General features: G+C 38.1%; 1 protein-coding gene across 31 annotated transcripts in view; it reads left to right on the top strand.

Annotated features, from left to right (window-relative positions):
* The window catches only part of NRXN1 (neurexin 1), a 674,580-nt gene that overhangs the window by 303,985 nt on the left and 354,550 nt on the right, over positions 1-16,045 (top strand). For all 31 annotated transcript variants that reach the window (XM_039568063.1, XM_039568060.1, XM_039568048.1 and 28 more), the window contains 3 exons: positions 8,770-8,892; positions 13,440-13,821; positions 14,352-14,542. In XM_039568063.1, coding sequence (XP_039423997.1) covers positions 8,770-8,892; positions 13,440-13,821; positions 14,352-14,542 — 696 coding nt within the window. The remainder of the gene's footprint in view (positions 1-8,769; positions 8,893-13,439; positions 13,822-14,351; positions 14,543-16,045) is intronic.

Raw genomic sequence — 16,045 nt, 5'->3', positions numbered from 1 at the left:
CTGGGTTTAAGTGGAAAGCAGTAGCACAGGTTCTTCGGGCTCCTAAGGGTACACCTGGAGATCAGCTGCATCTGTTGCCTGCAGCACCTTTGTCTCTCAGTCTTTTTTGTTTGTTTGCTTATTAGCTGAATGACAGCGATTAAGGTCCAGATTATAAAAGTTATTTAGATACCTATCTTACTGTGAAGTCAGAATTCCTCCAGATCTCTTGGGCTCAGAGAAGATAACAAAATTCCTCTGGAAGCTGAGGGCACTGTGTTTGAATAGTAACTTGTAGAGATAATGCCTAAGGAAATGGAGGTTGTCAGGTGTATTACTCTCCACTTCTTTGAAAACTTAGGGGAACGTTCTTGCTGCTCCTGCAAATCCAGGACAGGGAAATGTATGTTTCTGCCTCTGTGTTTTTTAAGGTTTGGGACTTTTGGTTTGGTAGCCAAGACCAGAATAATGAGTCTGCTGAGGTAAATATCAAACTCTTCTTGGGAAAGGAGAAACTTACCTTGAATTTATCTTAGGATTGCTGTTTTCCATTACTTTAAGCCACATCTCAAAAACCAGTAGTATTGCTAGAACTCTGAATTTATAGAGAATTAATGAATATTAGAGGTTCTGGCTGCCATTAAAGTCATATCTGAACAATGAATATTTACTTTTAAAAAAATTGAATTTCAATACCCCTTAAAATTGGGGTTTAATGTCAGTTTTAGTACTATTTTACATAGGAGTTCCCAAGTTCCCACATCATTTGTCATGATTTTTCAATCCTATTCTTTTTATAGAAGCAGAAAAAGTAAACGCTAATAACTCCCGATGAATTAGCCATTCTTTTCTTTGCCAGTTTTACAAAGTTTTTGTTAAGTAAGAGCTAAAAAGAATTTTCCATTGAAGCAAGCTTTCAGAATTAGAAAGCTCAGTGTAATGCAAAAATCCTGCATGGGAGAATTTCAGTCTTTTAAAGGGATTAAAATTTCCCATTTTCTTTTTCGTGTAATACACAAGCTTATGGTGGGTGATATTTGAAGAAAAAATAATTTCAGTTATCAAATGGGGTAGAAGACATGTGAAATAGCTCCTTTCCTAGTGTAGAGCAGTAGCTTAGGTAGAATGAAGCCAAAGATACTGACTTGAAAGCGTTTGTGTTGACTTAAAGAAAAATGCTCAAATGTATTCAGCTTAAAGTTTGTGGAGTTTTTCCATCATAGCAGCCACATCAAGCTAATGCGAAAACAAATTAAGATTTATTAAAGCCACACAAGTAGTTTGTGGAAATGAATCTGCTGAATGCCAACTCACACTGTTAACTCTTGAGTGCACTTTAAAACATTTAGCCTGATTCAAGGCAGGATATGACCTTGCAGTGTGATTGTGAAGCTGCACGATCCTTGCAAGTGCACATTGCTTTACATGGAGTAAATACAAAGTAAATCATCTTTCACACAAGTTTTCTTTAAATTAGCATCCAATTGCCATGTATTGAAAGCTCACCTTACCTACAGCAAAGCCAATTGTCAGGTTCACCATAGTTTCTGAAAATTTGTCTCAGAGCATTCAGCAGTAAGCTGACAAAGCAACAACCATCTTTTTCAAGCTCATTGACTTTGCTTTAGTTCACAGCCTTGGGGGAGATTCATACAACCTTTAGTACCTTTAGCACATTTTCTGGTCCTTGTGATCCTCAGAGAACGGTATGAAAGAGAAACTGCACTCATTAAAAATACAGGGATCTAGCTGCCTTCTGGTTTCAGCTACTTTTAAAAGATACTTTTCTTTGATTATTTTCAAGAAGAAGGAAAATTACATGTCCTTAGGGCTGTTTGTGTTTCACTTGCTTACATAGATGACTTACAAAACTAAATTAAAATGCATAAACGTTTTGAGTAATGCATTGAGAAACGTCTGTAAGATGGGTCAGACTTTTCATAATGCAGTAACAAAACTAGTTTTATCCTCTCATGTGCTCTGAGCTCACAGAGAGCTGTAATTGCTACTTCAAAACCTTTTTTTTTTTTTTCCAGGAAATACAGTTCCAATTATTATAGACCAAATAATTGACCAGCAAGGCACAATTTTGAGAGCATGTGTCTGTCTTCTACATATCCTTTGGTCTAGCAGGGAAGTGTGGAGGCCAAGACTTGTAACTCTAAAGTTTATTGCTTTCTGATGCTTTTCTTTCTTTCTCCATCTTGCTGAAATAGAGTACTGGTCCTATTTGTAGAGAATAGGCTTTCACAAGACAGTGTTTCATCAGCAGCACCTTTCTTGGCAGAATCCTTAGATTTAATTTAGTCCAATAGATCTGTATTCTACCCTCCCACCTAGATCCACTGGCTCTGTTTAGACATCAGCTGTGTCACAGTGAATATCTCACAGCTTAAAAGAGGTAAAAGGATGAGTATGTGTGATATTACACCCTAAATTAAGCAGCTTCCAAGAGAAAGACAAAGCTGGGAGGGGGGAAATGCACAGCAACTCACGCCGTGGCCTGGGGAAGCGAATTTAGAGAAAAGAGAGAAAAGAACCAGACAAATGAAAACTCTGTGTCCTCAGAGCTGGATATGGGTGCTTGATTCCTGGATTGGTTGTTTTTATATCCTTCCATGGATTTTTCTTCCCCAGTGAATTCACTGTGTGTGCTGTTTCTCCTTGCTAGTGAACTAGATCAATATTGAATGCAGTCTGTTTGTAGTTTGTTCATGTAGGGGAAACCAGCAGAATTTTCAAAAGTAACTTGTTTAGCTTTGTGCGTTTCTATATGAGAAATATAGATATGCCTCAATGGCAATATTTAATATTACATTCCTGTTATTCTAAAGAATATGAGCAAATCTATTCTACAGCTGAAATGAAGGCTAATAAATGATACCAGCAGCTCCAATCTCCTTCATTTTAATTTCTGAAATGTCAAATTTTATTTTAAAAAAAGGGATAAAAATACCCTTAACTGCCAATACATTACCCAAATTGCCAAAAGCAATTTTGCCTATAATAAAACTATTGTGGGCTGAAGCATTTGGATCAAGCAGTGCAAGATTGATGTGTTTTTCTTGATACAATCCAGTGAATGTGCTATTCTTGTGGAATTTTCCATATGAGTCTGTTGGGCAGAAAATACAGTAGACAAAATTTCTTTGATTTGCAATTAGATATTTTCAAGTTTTCTTATCAATTAGCTGTAAATGATAACCTGATACACTTTTCTGATGTTTAAAAGGCAATGTAATTTTCCTATTGGCAAGAAACATGTTTAGTGAGGGAATTTTGGGATGATACAGGCACAGTCATTTAAAATACAGTTGAGTCACTATATTAATTGACATTTTAAGATCAGCTGTGCTAATGAGTGTTTTGGAAGACCAGTAATGTTTCTGCAGCCAGCCATAGAAAGGATAGTGAAGGTTAAGATGCCCTACCCTGTACGTCTTTTGCTTCTGTACCTTGCTCTGGAGGAGCCTCCCCTGAGCTATTTGCGCTGCAGCCTGGTATGAAATGCAGATGCCTCGTGAGGTTTGCACAGTGACTGTGAGTCTGGCTGAGTGCTGGAACAGAAGCATGGGTTAGAGGCATGCTAAATTTACTCTGGAAGGCAGGATAAATGAGATGGCACAGAGTTGTCTTGTTCTGCACCAGGTATTTACAATGACACTCTTAGGTGTCCCTTAGAGCCATGCAGTTTTCTATACGTAGCAAGGTGAATTGTAAAATATTTATTATTTTAGCTGAAATCTTGACAACCCTGACTTAAAGTAACATTTGCTATTAACTGAATTGATCTCAGGATTTTGTCTTCTTGTCCAAATGGCTTTTTGTCTAAATGCCACCTGAAACTGATAGCTGTAGAATGCATAGTTTTCTGTTAGCAAACCAGGCTGAAACCACTGATCCTTCTTATGCTGACCAATAAATAAATAGTGGTGATTTGCCTGTATCTGGCTTGGGTTCCATAGGTTAGTATAGCATTCACTGAACCACCCAGTCTCCCTTGCTAGTCTCTCTTTACTATGCCTCTTTCTATATTTCATGTTTCATATCTACTTTTAATGGCAGCATTGAATGCTCCAAGCATTTTGGTACATTTCTTGGTAGTGGTGGGTGGCATTGTGAGAAACAAATTCCTGTGTTTGGTGCAGACAACTAATTTTGACCATGTTTTGGTACAATGCCAAAAGCTAGTATCTTCTTTCAAAATCATCAGTTCTGTTCAGATAGTTGGTTAAAAGTACAGTACCACAGGATAGATATCTATAAGAGGAAAAATTGTGCATATTGAACTTAATTGACTGACTCGTTGGAATGCAGCAAATCTTCAGGACCTGAATTAGGCTGAATAAGCTCCTCACAAGGTAGTAAAAAGAATAGGAATCTCTAGAGAATATTTAGAACATTCAGTGCACTGGAAATTCGATTTTTTTTCTTTGTGAGGTTCACACTTTTTTCCTTTAACTTTGGAAAGGCTGTTAAGTTCCAGCTGAGGTGCTGACAACAAAGTAAGCTCATCTTTGGATGCCAAAGTAAACATATAACTGGGAATTTTTGGGGCTTTATATGTCCTAGCTCATAATGAATTGCACCATCAAGATTTGTACCTGTATCGACTGACTGCACAGTCTGCATTTTGCTTTGTAAAAAGTTGGTTATACAAGCAATTATCTGCTTTTAAATGGATGTGGAAATTTTACTGGCGTGATGGACTCTGAGCAAATTGTGGTAGCCATAAAAGTGCCAGTACTTCTTTTATTTTGTACTTTCCATTTTCTCTAGGGATGCATAAAATCTAGTAGTTATTTAAGCCTTTAAAATAGGGGAAGAGCTGAACCTAGACATTGATAATAAATTTCATACTTAAGCAAGAGGAGACACTTAGTGGATTTTTTTTTTTTTTTTCCAGTTTGCATCTGGTCTCAGAAAGGAAAGGTTTATGATTAAGAGTTTAGTATCTGAGAAAATGAGTAGCTCAGAAAGTGAGCCAGTGAGCTGGCTGGGTATGTGAAGCAAAATAACTGTGTTCTGTATAGAAAGAGACAGATGAGTTCCAGGGGAATGGCAGTGTGGGAAATAGGAGTGGAGAGACAGAAGTTTGGAAAAGTAGTATCAGTCCTTGAAAAACAAAAAAACCTGAAAATTATATATATGTTTTTCTCTTAGTTGGGGCTCTGGCTTTTCTTCTTGTGGGAGATATTGAACAATATTTTTTTTAAAAGCCCAGAACACCCCTCCCCCCTTGCCAAAAAAAAAAAAAAGGTGACAGTATGCCAATTCTTATTTAAATACACTTATTTAAGAGCTCTTTCTGCTGCTGTGATTTAAATGGAGTCACATCAGTGTAAAGTCAGAGCAAGACCAGAGAGCCAATGATTTAGTAGATATAAATTTCTAGTAGATTCACCATAAGAACTGTAACCAGGGCAGAAGACTCTGTACTGTTATGACCTCAATACGATGTTTAAATTAATTTCAGGTCAATATATTTGAAAGCCAGTGAGTAAAGTACTAATATGAACTATGTTTTTGGTTGGCCGATGCCATTTAACAAAGTACGTTAAGAGTTTTCTTCTGCAGTTCTGGTAGTCTTGTGGTATCAAGGGATTCCTACATGTTTTTGTGTTTAAGTATTTAGACAATTGTCTCCAAAATACTCTGCTCACAAACATATTTGCTGCTTTTCTGTGTGAAAGCATCTTCTTGTCAGGAAGCAGCCCAAGCACTGCATTAGCACGGGAATGGTGAGCATGCATCCTTCCTTGTCTCCCTCTACAGCTGCCATGGAAAACTATTCCACTTAGCAGAAATGCAGCAAGATGGGACAGGTAGATACACAATCCCTGGGCACTGGACCTGGCTATTTTGTAATTTCTTGAACTCTCTCTGACAAAGTAAAAGCCCTTCTTCTCTGTTAGAGAGGAAAGAAGGGTCTCCTTTCCATGCAAGTGGATAGTTTCTCCAAGACCAGGACTCTTTTCAGTGCACTGCCCCCATGGTGTGTCATACCAAGGTTTGTCCTTTTTATAGCCCTTTCACCAGGGGTCCCCTTAATCCCCTTTTGGATTGCGTGCAGTGGGAACAGGCAGCTGACCTGATTTTTTTTTTTTTACTCGGAATACTCTTGCAAGGAAAATAGACTGATGCATAGGAAAATACACATTTAATTTTACAACAGGAAGAGCTTACAAGTCCCCAGCCATTAAAAGAGAATAGATAGATTTGCTTGTAAATGTGAGCAGCCAAGTTGGATTTGATATTAATATACACTGAGGCACCTTTACATGAAAGGGACACTACAGAGGGTTGTTAATGTGAGAGTAAATTAAAATTGCATATGCTTTTGGGTCTTTTAGAGATCTGAAGCAAGAAAATGGAGACTAAGTGGTTCAACTACTTTAATAATTGAAAAACAAAGGGGGGGTTGGACTAACAAATAAGTATGAATATGTTTACAATAATATTAAATGACGTATGACTAGGTAGGCTAATTGACTCTCACTAAGATTTTGCTCATGTCATTTCAGCATTTTATATAAATCCATCTGCTTTTTCCAACTCTAGGTAGAAATTGCTTCTGTTGAAGTGCCTAAAAGAAATTGCTTAAAGTTTTACTCACTGCATCTATATCAGCACATTCAAAGAGAATATTATTCACTTAAGCTTTATGCAAAACCAGCCTTGTCAAAGAAAGCAAACATTTAAGAAACAGAATGATTCAGGTAATTGACCCCAATCATCTGCTTCTTCTGGGTTTGAACACCTTTCCTAGCTTGGTGTCAATACAGAGACACAGAGAAACAGTGTTATGAGAATCTCACTGCCTTTGCTTTGCATTTTCTTTCCTGGAGATCCATTGGCATGCCCAAAATAGTAAAGGCTGCATATAAAAGCAAGGCAATGAACCAGAAGCAATTAAAAAAATGCTGACAGAAGATAGAAAACATCTGAGATGCAAACTGTCCAATATGCTGAACAGCTACATCAAGCTCTTAGCGTCCTCTTCCCTCAGTGCAGTTCTGAAGTCATAGAGGCTTTGATTTTAGGCTTTGATTTTACTAATAGACCTCCTCCACCACAGTTAGCCTGTGCTGGATGGAAAAGAATCCCAAGAGAAATGTGGGAGAGTTTCAGAGCTAGTGGCATATTCCTTTCAAAACAAGACTGACACGTGGGATACGGTCACCTGGAAGGACACAGTGGAGGCAATTGTCTGACTCAGGGTAACCACAGTATTTCTGTGTCAAAAGTTATTTCATAATGTGTCTCTTTTACAGAATCACAGGGTGGGTGAGGTTGGAAAGAGCCACAGTGGGGCATCTGGTCCAACCTCCCTGCTCAAGCAGTTTCATTCCAGAGCACATGGTACAGGATTATGTCCAGATGGTTCTTGAATATCCCCAGGGAGGGGGGGATATCCAGAGCCTATCTGGGTAACCTGTTCCAGTGCTCTGTCACCTGCACAGAAGGAATTTCTCCCTCATATTCAGATGGAACTTCCTGTGCCTCAATTCCTGCCTATTGCCTCTTGTTCCATTGATTGGAACCACTGAGCAGAGCCTGGCTCCATCCTCTGACCCCTCCCTGCAGACACCGACAGCCATTGATGAGGTTCCCTCTCTGTGTCTCTCCTCCAGGCTGAATGAACAGGCCCAGCTCCCTCAGCCTTTCCTCATCAGAGAGATGCTCCCAGCCCTTGATCATCTTCATAGCCCTCCACTGGACGTGCCCCAGGAGCTCCATGTCTCTCTTGGACAGAGGAGTCCAGAATTTAATTGACAACTTTTAGTTATCAGCAGCATTTGTTCTGCCACAGGAACTGAAAAACAGGCCAGAGAGGTCTCTATTTTACAAGAATGTAATTTGTTAATTGTGGATTAACTTTGCCTTTTGAACAGTCACCACATAAGTTCTGATCACTTGGTTCAGCACTTGGTCTATCATCTATTCCTATCAGTGACAGTACAAAGTCAGGATTTTTCTTTCTCTCTTTCACTTCTTGGTCGACAGTGCAGGGGACAATTTCCATAATCCTTTTGTTATGAGAAATCTTTTCCTGGGCATTAAAGATGTCCTGTTTCCTAGGTTTGTGAATACTTCAGTTATCACCAGTACATTGTGTTATACACAGAATTTGCATTAAAAGCGTTTGCTGTACTGCTGACAAAAATAGCGGATCCCAAGAAAAACATATCCACTAAATGAAAAAGCAAAGTATGAAGATCCACTAACATCAGAAGGTACTGTGTGGGAATTATTAGCAAGTCATCTAGATCAGATAATAGATTATATTCTGAGAAGTCCTAATAAACAGATGCTAAATAAACAGAGAAGTTGACATAGATTAAGAAAAATATAACGCACATGCACACACATTTACCACTTTTTATTTTCCACCAAATTATTTTTAATAAAGGAGCAAAAATCCAGTCTTGTAAATCCATACTTGAAGTTCTTTTAGCTCAGTAATCCCATTCCTTAAAGGCCTGTATGTGATTGAAAAGTGAATAATTAAATCCATGTTGACTGTGCCTATTTATGAAAGCCTGGTGCGTATACAATGTACTTACGTAATTAAATAGACATTAGAAGTGTTTTAATGTAGTAGTTCTATAGTATACAGTATATAGTAGCTCTATATTTTGCTTATACTTGGTAATTCTCTTGCTTGATGTGACTTTTGGTGAGTTTTAACATTTGCCCAGCCAGTCTCTCTGTTTCTCTCTTTCTCTGTGAGGTTCACATGTAAACTGCTTTAAAGATTGCATAATGACTGTTTGGCATATCCTACAGGCAAAGGCCCAGAAACCCTTTTTGCTGGCTATAACCTCAATGATAATGAGTGGCACACAGTGCGTGTGGTGCGGCGAGGAAAAGGTTTAAAGTTAATGGTGGATGACCAGCAGGCCGTGACAGGTAGTGTGCCATTGTGATTCCATGATTCCATGTTGGCTGGGGGGAAACACGAAACAAAAAAAGAAAAATGACGGAAGTAAAATGGCTTTAGCTGAAGGAAACAGATGGTTTTTTTCTTTTCCTGGGTAAGATTCAAAATCCATGTTATGCATCTTGGAATGCTGGTACAACAAGTGTGTTATTACACTTGATGTTAATGTTGCTCTGAGTTTGCTATTGAAATTAAAGAAAAACTTTGTGCTGACTTAAATGAGTGTTTTTATACAGTAATTGGAGAGGAGTGATTTGATACATCACTAATGAGAAGGCAAGCAAAATGCTTTTGGCAACACATTGTTAAGGCTAAACTCTAAGCCACTGCTGGAAGAAAGAATTTAATAAACATTTGAAGGATATTCTACTGTGGTTTGAATCTTGCATCAACTGTCCTCAATATATTAGGCAGCATGTTTTTCTCAAATACTAGCAGTCAGGATGGAAGAAAACAACTGACATGCATGCTAGCAGATGTTAGAAATGTATTTCTATATTTATATTATCAGAAAGTTTAATAGAGAACACATTGATTTTGTCCTGTACAAGGCAATGCTTATATGGCATGTATGCTAACAACATACATATTGTTAATAGCAACTGATCTGGCTTCTGGCCCTGATTCCTTGCACAGTACAATGTGCCTAATTTTGTGTTAGCTATTTAGAGTTATCCTTTGGTTTTGTGTAGCATTAAACAACTTTTATCATTGGTTCTAACCTTTGTTAAAATGGTAAAAAGTTAAATGATTTTGGTTTTGGTTTTTTTTAAAGAGGCATGTACCTTCTTTAATAATCGCTTTTCACCACAGCAGAACTCTGAGGGTCATGTCACTGGTTGAAAAATAATTCATATAGTTGCAAGAACATATTTTCTAGAATCAGAAATTACCAATATATCTTCCAGAGCTGAAGTCTGTGTGTATGTTATGATGCCCAGGGTCATTCTCCCAAGAATGTAGATGGCCTAAATAATTTATTTTCTCTTTGATAATAAATTTATAGTATGGGTAGAAGTATACTGAATAATATTATCATCTGGCTGCTTCAACTACCACTCAAGGCAGATTATAATATAGTGGAAATTGTTTAGATCAAAATCCAGTGCAAGATCCAAATGCACAATTCATGGCAGAGGTCTAATTTACAAATACTACAGGTTACATAGCCTGGGTCCAGTTTTCTGGTGCAACACTTGTATTCTTTCCACAACCCAGTATCTGCATCAAAAACTGGCCAGTTGACTTGAATTCCCTCTCAGTGCTTCAAGCTGGAAGTTGTCTGCATTTGCATAACCCACAAATGCTTAATATTATTCATCCAAAGGGAGAAAGTCATCCCAATATTTTAGACCAAAAAAGACTTCCTAAGCTTCCTAAACTCCCTGTAGGAATCTGCATGGCCAATCCGTGGTCTCCTTCACCAGTGAGGAGGGAACTGGTGTAAGAGAAGAAACAGAGCAAACTTTAAATATGGGTAATCTGCTGTTAGTGCCAGGAATATCACATTTCCAACAAAGAAAGTCTTTATTGTTGTGTAGCTGATGAGATTTTTTGTTTGGGGTTTTTTTTTGGGGTGGGTTTTTTTGTTGGTTTGGGTTTTTTTCAACACTGAGTGTTTTAAAAGCCTTTACAAGTTTAAATTTCAAATGTATGTATTAGAATTTAATGTGTAGTAGCTTTGAATTTCTTGAAAGGGTAGGGAAAGAGTTGCCATATGAGATTAAAGCATTCTTGTTTTATATTGCTTAAAACTTTGCTTCAGATGTCCCAACAATCAGAAATTTGCTTAAAATTTAACCCATTCATTTTTCCTGTGAAAGGTCACTGTAGTGTTATAAGGAGAATAAGGAAGAAAAGGGCTTCCTACTAAAAATTCCAGCTTTTTCCCACCACACATTGTGTTTTCCTTTTTTGATTCCATTTCCTGTCGTATATGAAAGAAACCTCATCAGATCTAGAAAGCTTAAACTGGAGGAAAAGCCATTAAATAATTCAGCCTGACTTTCCAGTTTTTACAGATTATGAAATACTACTTAGTCATTTGTGAGTTGGTTCTCTTTGACAAATGCATAATGTGTGCATGGTTAAATAATATAATTCAGAGTCATAACAAGTTTTCATTGGAGGTTGTTTTGAAGAAATTACTCGTCATAGAAGAGTTTAAATACTTCCAGCCCTGATGCACCTTATTTTCTAAAACTGTATAGAAAATAAAAGTGGATTGAAAGTCACTAAAGTTGGATAACAGAATAGCTTATAGTTATGAACAGAAATTCAATTGGCCTTTTGTATGGTGTTTTTCCACAAACTGGATAAATTAAAAAAAAAAAAAAGATAACAAACAAAATTAAAAAAAAAAAAAAAACCACCACCAAACCCCCAAACTCCCAACCTTGTAAGTACTAATTACACTCTCTCTCTTCTCCTTCATTGCTGCTTTTACAAATCCTGTGGAGCATTATGTGAAGTCTCAAGTCCTGTTTGCATGTTTGTAGAACTGAAATGTCAGAGGGAGATTTGGGATGTGAGCCCAGATTCAGGAACTTTTTTATTACTATGCTCAAAGAAAGAAATACATTTAATGTAGTGGGGATACTGTGCTACAGGCCAAAGCTCAGTGGATTTATGCCATGATATTAATGCAATGCCATCTGAAGGGATACAGGACTGGAATACATAGTGTTCCTCTCTAAAACTTGATCCTCAGCTCTTTGGCTGTGATCCAACATACAGCTCTTGTCCCAGCAAAATTACACATTTGGCATTTTCCAAGACAGCTCCCTGACTCATTACTGCAAGGAAGAACCCACTTTTGCTTAATACATTCAGGGCAAGTGGTATCTTCAGAGCTGATGTTTAGAAACAAGAACATCAAGAAGACTGTCCCTGGGGTTTAAGGTGCCTCTTGCAGTGCTCAGTCCCGTGAGTGCAGATCCCAGGTGGTGGTGCTGTTCAATGACACCAGTAAGAGTAAGTTCTCATACAGAACTCATCCTGAAGCCAAGTAAGCTACTTGTAAATATTTCTCATAAATTATTAGAGCAATTTTTGTGCCTGTAATTTCACTGATGCCTGTAGTTGTATCTCAGTGCTGTGACTTAACCTGCTCATGACTTCATCTCCCTGGGCAAATCCCAGATATCGACATTTCTCTTTCCCTTGTCTTTTCCCTGTCACACACATGTCTACAGACACTTCCTTATGACACCTACAAAGGTACAGCTGTGTCAGCCTCCTCCAGGCTTTGTGCACCACTTCTGACATGTCCAGCCTGGGGCAGTGCTCACACTCTCTCTTGGAATAGTATATTTCAGGATGGACAGAGAGAACTTGTCTTGTCAACAGCTTTGCCACAGTGGGAACTTGAATTAGAGCAGCTTTATGCCAGTATTTAGTTCAGCTTGACTAGGTCTGCTCTTCACCTTCTCTGTACTTCATGAGAGACATGATACAGCTAAGGAATTGGAGAATCTAGGCCATGGTTTGCAAAGTACATTAAGAGGTGAAATTCATTAGTAATAAAAGCTGGTTTTCCACACAATGTGACCATGAATCAGCCCTGTGAAAATACTGACCTACTTCTTTAAAATCAGCATGGAAAAAATTGGAAGTTCTGTCAGAAAAAGGAACACTTCCGTGAACACAATTTTGATGTGCTGGGTAAGGTATTTAATAACTAGCTTAAAAACTTACCTGACCTGTATGCAGTGTACTCTGGCAGTGCTGATCCTTTCCTCCAGATTAGCTCTACAGTCAGCAGATTTCAGGCTTCTTGCTCTGCAGGGGTCCTTGCATGACAGAGAGAACTCAAAGGCAGCTGTGGGGCTTGCTTTTGGCCACCTTTCTGACAAAAGCAAGTCTCTTGTTGTTTCCAGGATTACAAAACACTGGCGTGCACCCTTCCTGAAGGCTTTCTACTCAGCCCATCTCTTGGGCTCTGCCCTTTCTCCCATGGTTTATCCCCATGATACAAAGCCAGTTCCTTTCAAGCAGCTGTCCACTCTTGTGGCACAGGGCTTTGCAGCAGGGCCAGCATTAATGAACCTAAGACAGCGGAAACAGGAATCCTTCCTTCCTCTAGTCAGATCATGCATGTTGAAGCAAAGCACATGGAATAATATCCCTCAAGCTGTTCTGTTTCTCTTTCATGAAACTCTCATATTGTCGGTTTAGCTCAGAGGTTGGCCTTTGTCTTCCTCATGTTAAGTAAACGTACTTGCTTATAGTAAAACCCCACATCTGGTTAAGTGTCGCTAAAGTGAGGGATTTTGTTGGCAGTTTAATATACTCTGGCAAACTGTTTCAGTTTAGAAATCTTGCTGTTGGCCTTATCCAAATGTGCTAAAGGCTCCTGGATTTACCAGTAATTAGGATGAATTTAGAAGAATTCCCTTTGGAATTGGCCTTGCACATTCTGAGAAGTGTGAAATTATTGCAGATACTTAATCACATGATGTGCTTTTTGACCTCCCATTTCAGACACTAACACGTGTTTTCTTGTTGCTGTTTAAAGGTCAAATGGCTGGCGATCACACACGACTGGAATTCCACAACATAGAAACAGGAATAATAACAGAACGGCGCTACCTGTCTTCTGTGCCTTCTAATTTTATTGGGCATCTGCAGAGTCTCACATTTAATGGCATGGCATACATTGACTTGTGTAAAAATGGAGACATCGATTATTGTGAGCTAAATGCAAGATTTGGGTTCAGGAACATCATAGCAGACCCTGTAACCTTTAAAACAAAAGCAAGTTATGTGGCACTGGCCACACTACAAGCGTACACATCTATGCACCTTTTTTTCCAGTTCAAAACCACCTCCCTGGATGGATTGATACTTTTTAACAGTGGCGATGGAAATGATTTCATTGTGGTTGAATTAGTGAAAGGGTATGTATGGATTAGCGTAACGACAAAACCAGTCCGTTCAAAATGTATGTGCAGGAGGAAATACAGGGGAAAGTTTAGGATGCCAATCCTTTTTCTGACTGGATAGATGTGATTGACAATGCTTCTTCATGTTGAACTTCATGTGCTTTATTGTGACTCTTTCTTTCAGATGAAGCTAGATGCCTGAAATGTATGAAAGTAAATAATAGGTATAACTTCTCTCGTGTTTACCACAAAGAAGTACTAGTTTGTAGCCTCCCTCTTGTTCTCTCTCCAAGTATGTATGCATGTCTTGGTACATGGAGTGCTCGTTGCTTTCCAGAAACTTGGGACTGCACCTCAACTCATCCAAACGAGTGGCAATTTCTCGGAATGACAGTTGCTTCCCCATCTGGCATTCATTGTTGTCTTCTGGTTTTGCCAGCTCTGCTGAGGAGTACAAGCAAATAGAAAGTATTAGACATATTAATTAGTGCCCCCTTGCCATGTAAAGAAAAAGGAAACTTTTCCAATTTTTTCTCTTTTCCCAGGTATTTACACTATGTGTTTGACTTGGGAAACGGTGCCAACCTCATCAAGGGAAGTTCTAATAAACCTCTGAACGACAACCAGTGGCATAATGTAATGATATCAAGGGATACCAACAACCTACACACTGTAAAGATTGACACTAAAATCACAACACAGAGCACAGCAGGAGCCAGAAATTTAGATCTCAAAAGTAAGTACAGTTATTCTTGTGTAATCTACAGTGAGGGCCATTACAGAATGATAAACAAATTAATAATGGATGTAAAGTACAATATATTTTTTTACTATTGTATGAAATCATTTATTTTATAATAATTTATATGATCACAAGAGATAACATCATCATAACCCGACAATGCTAATTTAGTATTAGTTCTGCACAGGTAGGTACAACTTTAAACATGTGGAGATCCCATGGGAATAAAAAAAAATAAGTAGGAAATTATAATAACACAGAGTGGCCCATATAAACCAAAATATAGTTGGGGGATTAAATGAAGCCTACAATGTCTTTTACATGAACATAAGTTATACAAGTGGCATAACATACTCATCTAAATATGTAATGTACTGTAATTTCGACTTCAGGTGGGTAAACTTTGTTTTATAGCATTAAACCTACATGTTATACATCCAGCTAGATTCTAAAGATCCATTTTTTATAAATATATGTATATTTTAAAATAAGTGATAGTAATGAGTTCTATGGGTGGGTTTCTGAAAAGCTAACTTGCATCTGAGGAAAATATCTTTTTGGAAGGATGTATAAGTAAATATACTTTTAAAATAATGACTACCTAATCAGACATAAGAATATATGTTCTGATCATGTGGAAAAGTACTGTATATTTTAACATTCTTTAAGAAGGCTCTTGAAAGGAAAACTGAAAGTTCATAACAGTCAAAGAAATATGATATTTCAAAAGCCAGGATGTTCAAAGTAGATATTAATATTCCATCAAGAGCTTATTCCTTGCTGGATTTTCTTTTAACTGCCTCTGAGTCACAGATAATGAGCTGACCTTGGTAATTATGCTGGATTTTGTGATATTTTACATGTTTGCCTCACTTGAAAGTGCTATTAAGATTGTAAGAAAGACTGTGAAAACAGTATCCTGATATGTCATAATCTTCAGTAAGAGATTGTTTTATTTATAAACCTAGCATTTCTGATAAAGCTTTTTGGATGGCTCACACTCCATTCGTAAAGTAGCATTTGAAATTTGTGCCGTGTTATTTCTGGGGTTTGCATTCTGTTAAACATCATCGGTTTTGTTTATTGAGACAGTGTAAAATTTCAGCATTGGTTTTGGTGCTGTAGAAAAAGCATCCACCTTGTTCCTTGACATTTTTAAGATGGCAAGTACTACTCATGCATATGTGTATGTCTTTAATATGTTTGGCTTTTTTCCTAGTAGATAAATCAGGCATGGGTAGGAAAAAAAAACAATCCTGTTGCGAGCTGATAATTAACACAGCCCTTTCATTCGACATATTTTGCAAACCGATTGTGGCGTGTCTTTGGTGTGCCGCTTTATTGAAGGAGAGCAGATCAAGCTCGCTCCATGTGCTCGCTGAAGGCACTAGAGAGCGCTGTGATCTCACCGAACGCGCTGCCCAGGGAAGGCTCATTGCGAGGGCAATCGGCAAAATCCAACATCCCTTTGTGCGCTGCACTTTGAAAATGCTACTT

This window comes from Corvus cornix, chromosome 3, assembly GCF_000738735.6.
Source record: "Corvus cornix cornix isolate S_Up_H32 chromosome 3, ASM73873v5, whole genome shotgun sequence".
NCBI lineage: Eukaryota > Metazoa > Chordata > Aves > Passeriformes > Corvidae > Corvus > Corvus cornix.
This window is presented reverse-complemented; position numbering and strand designations above follow the sequence as displayed.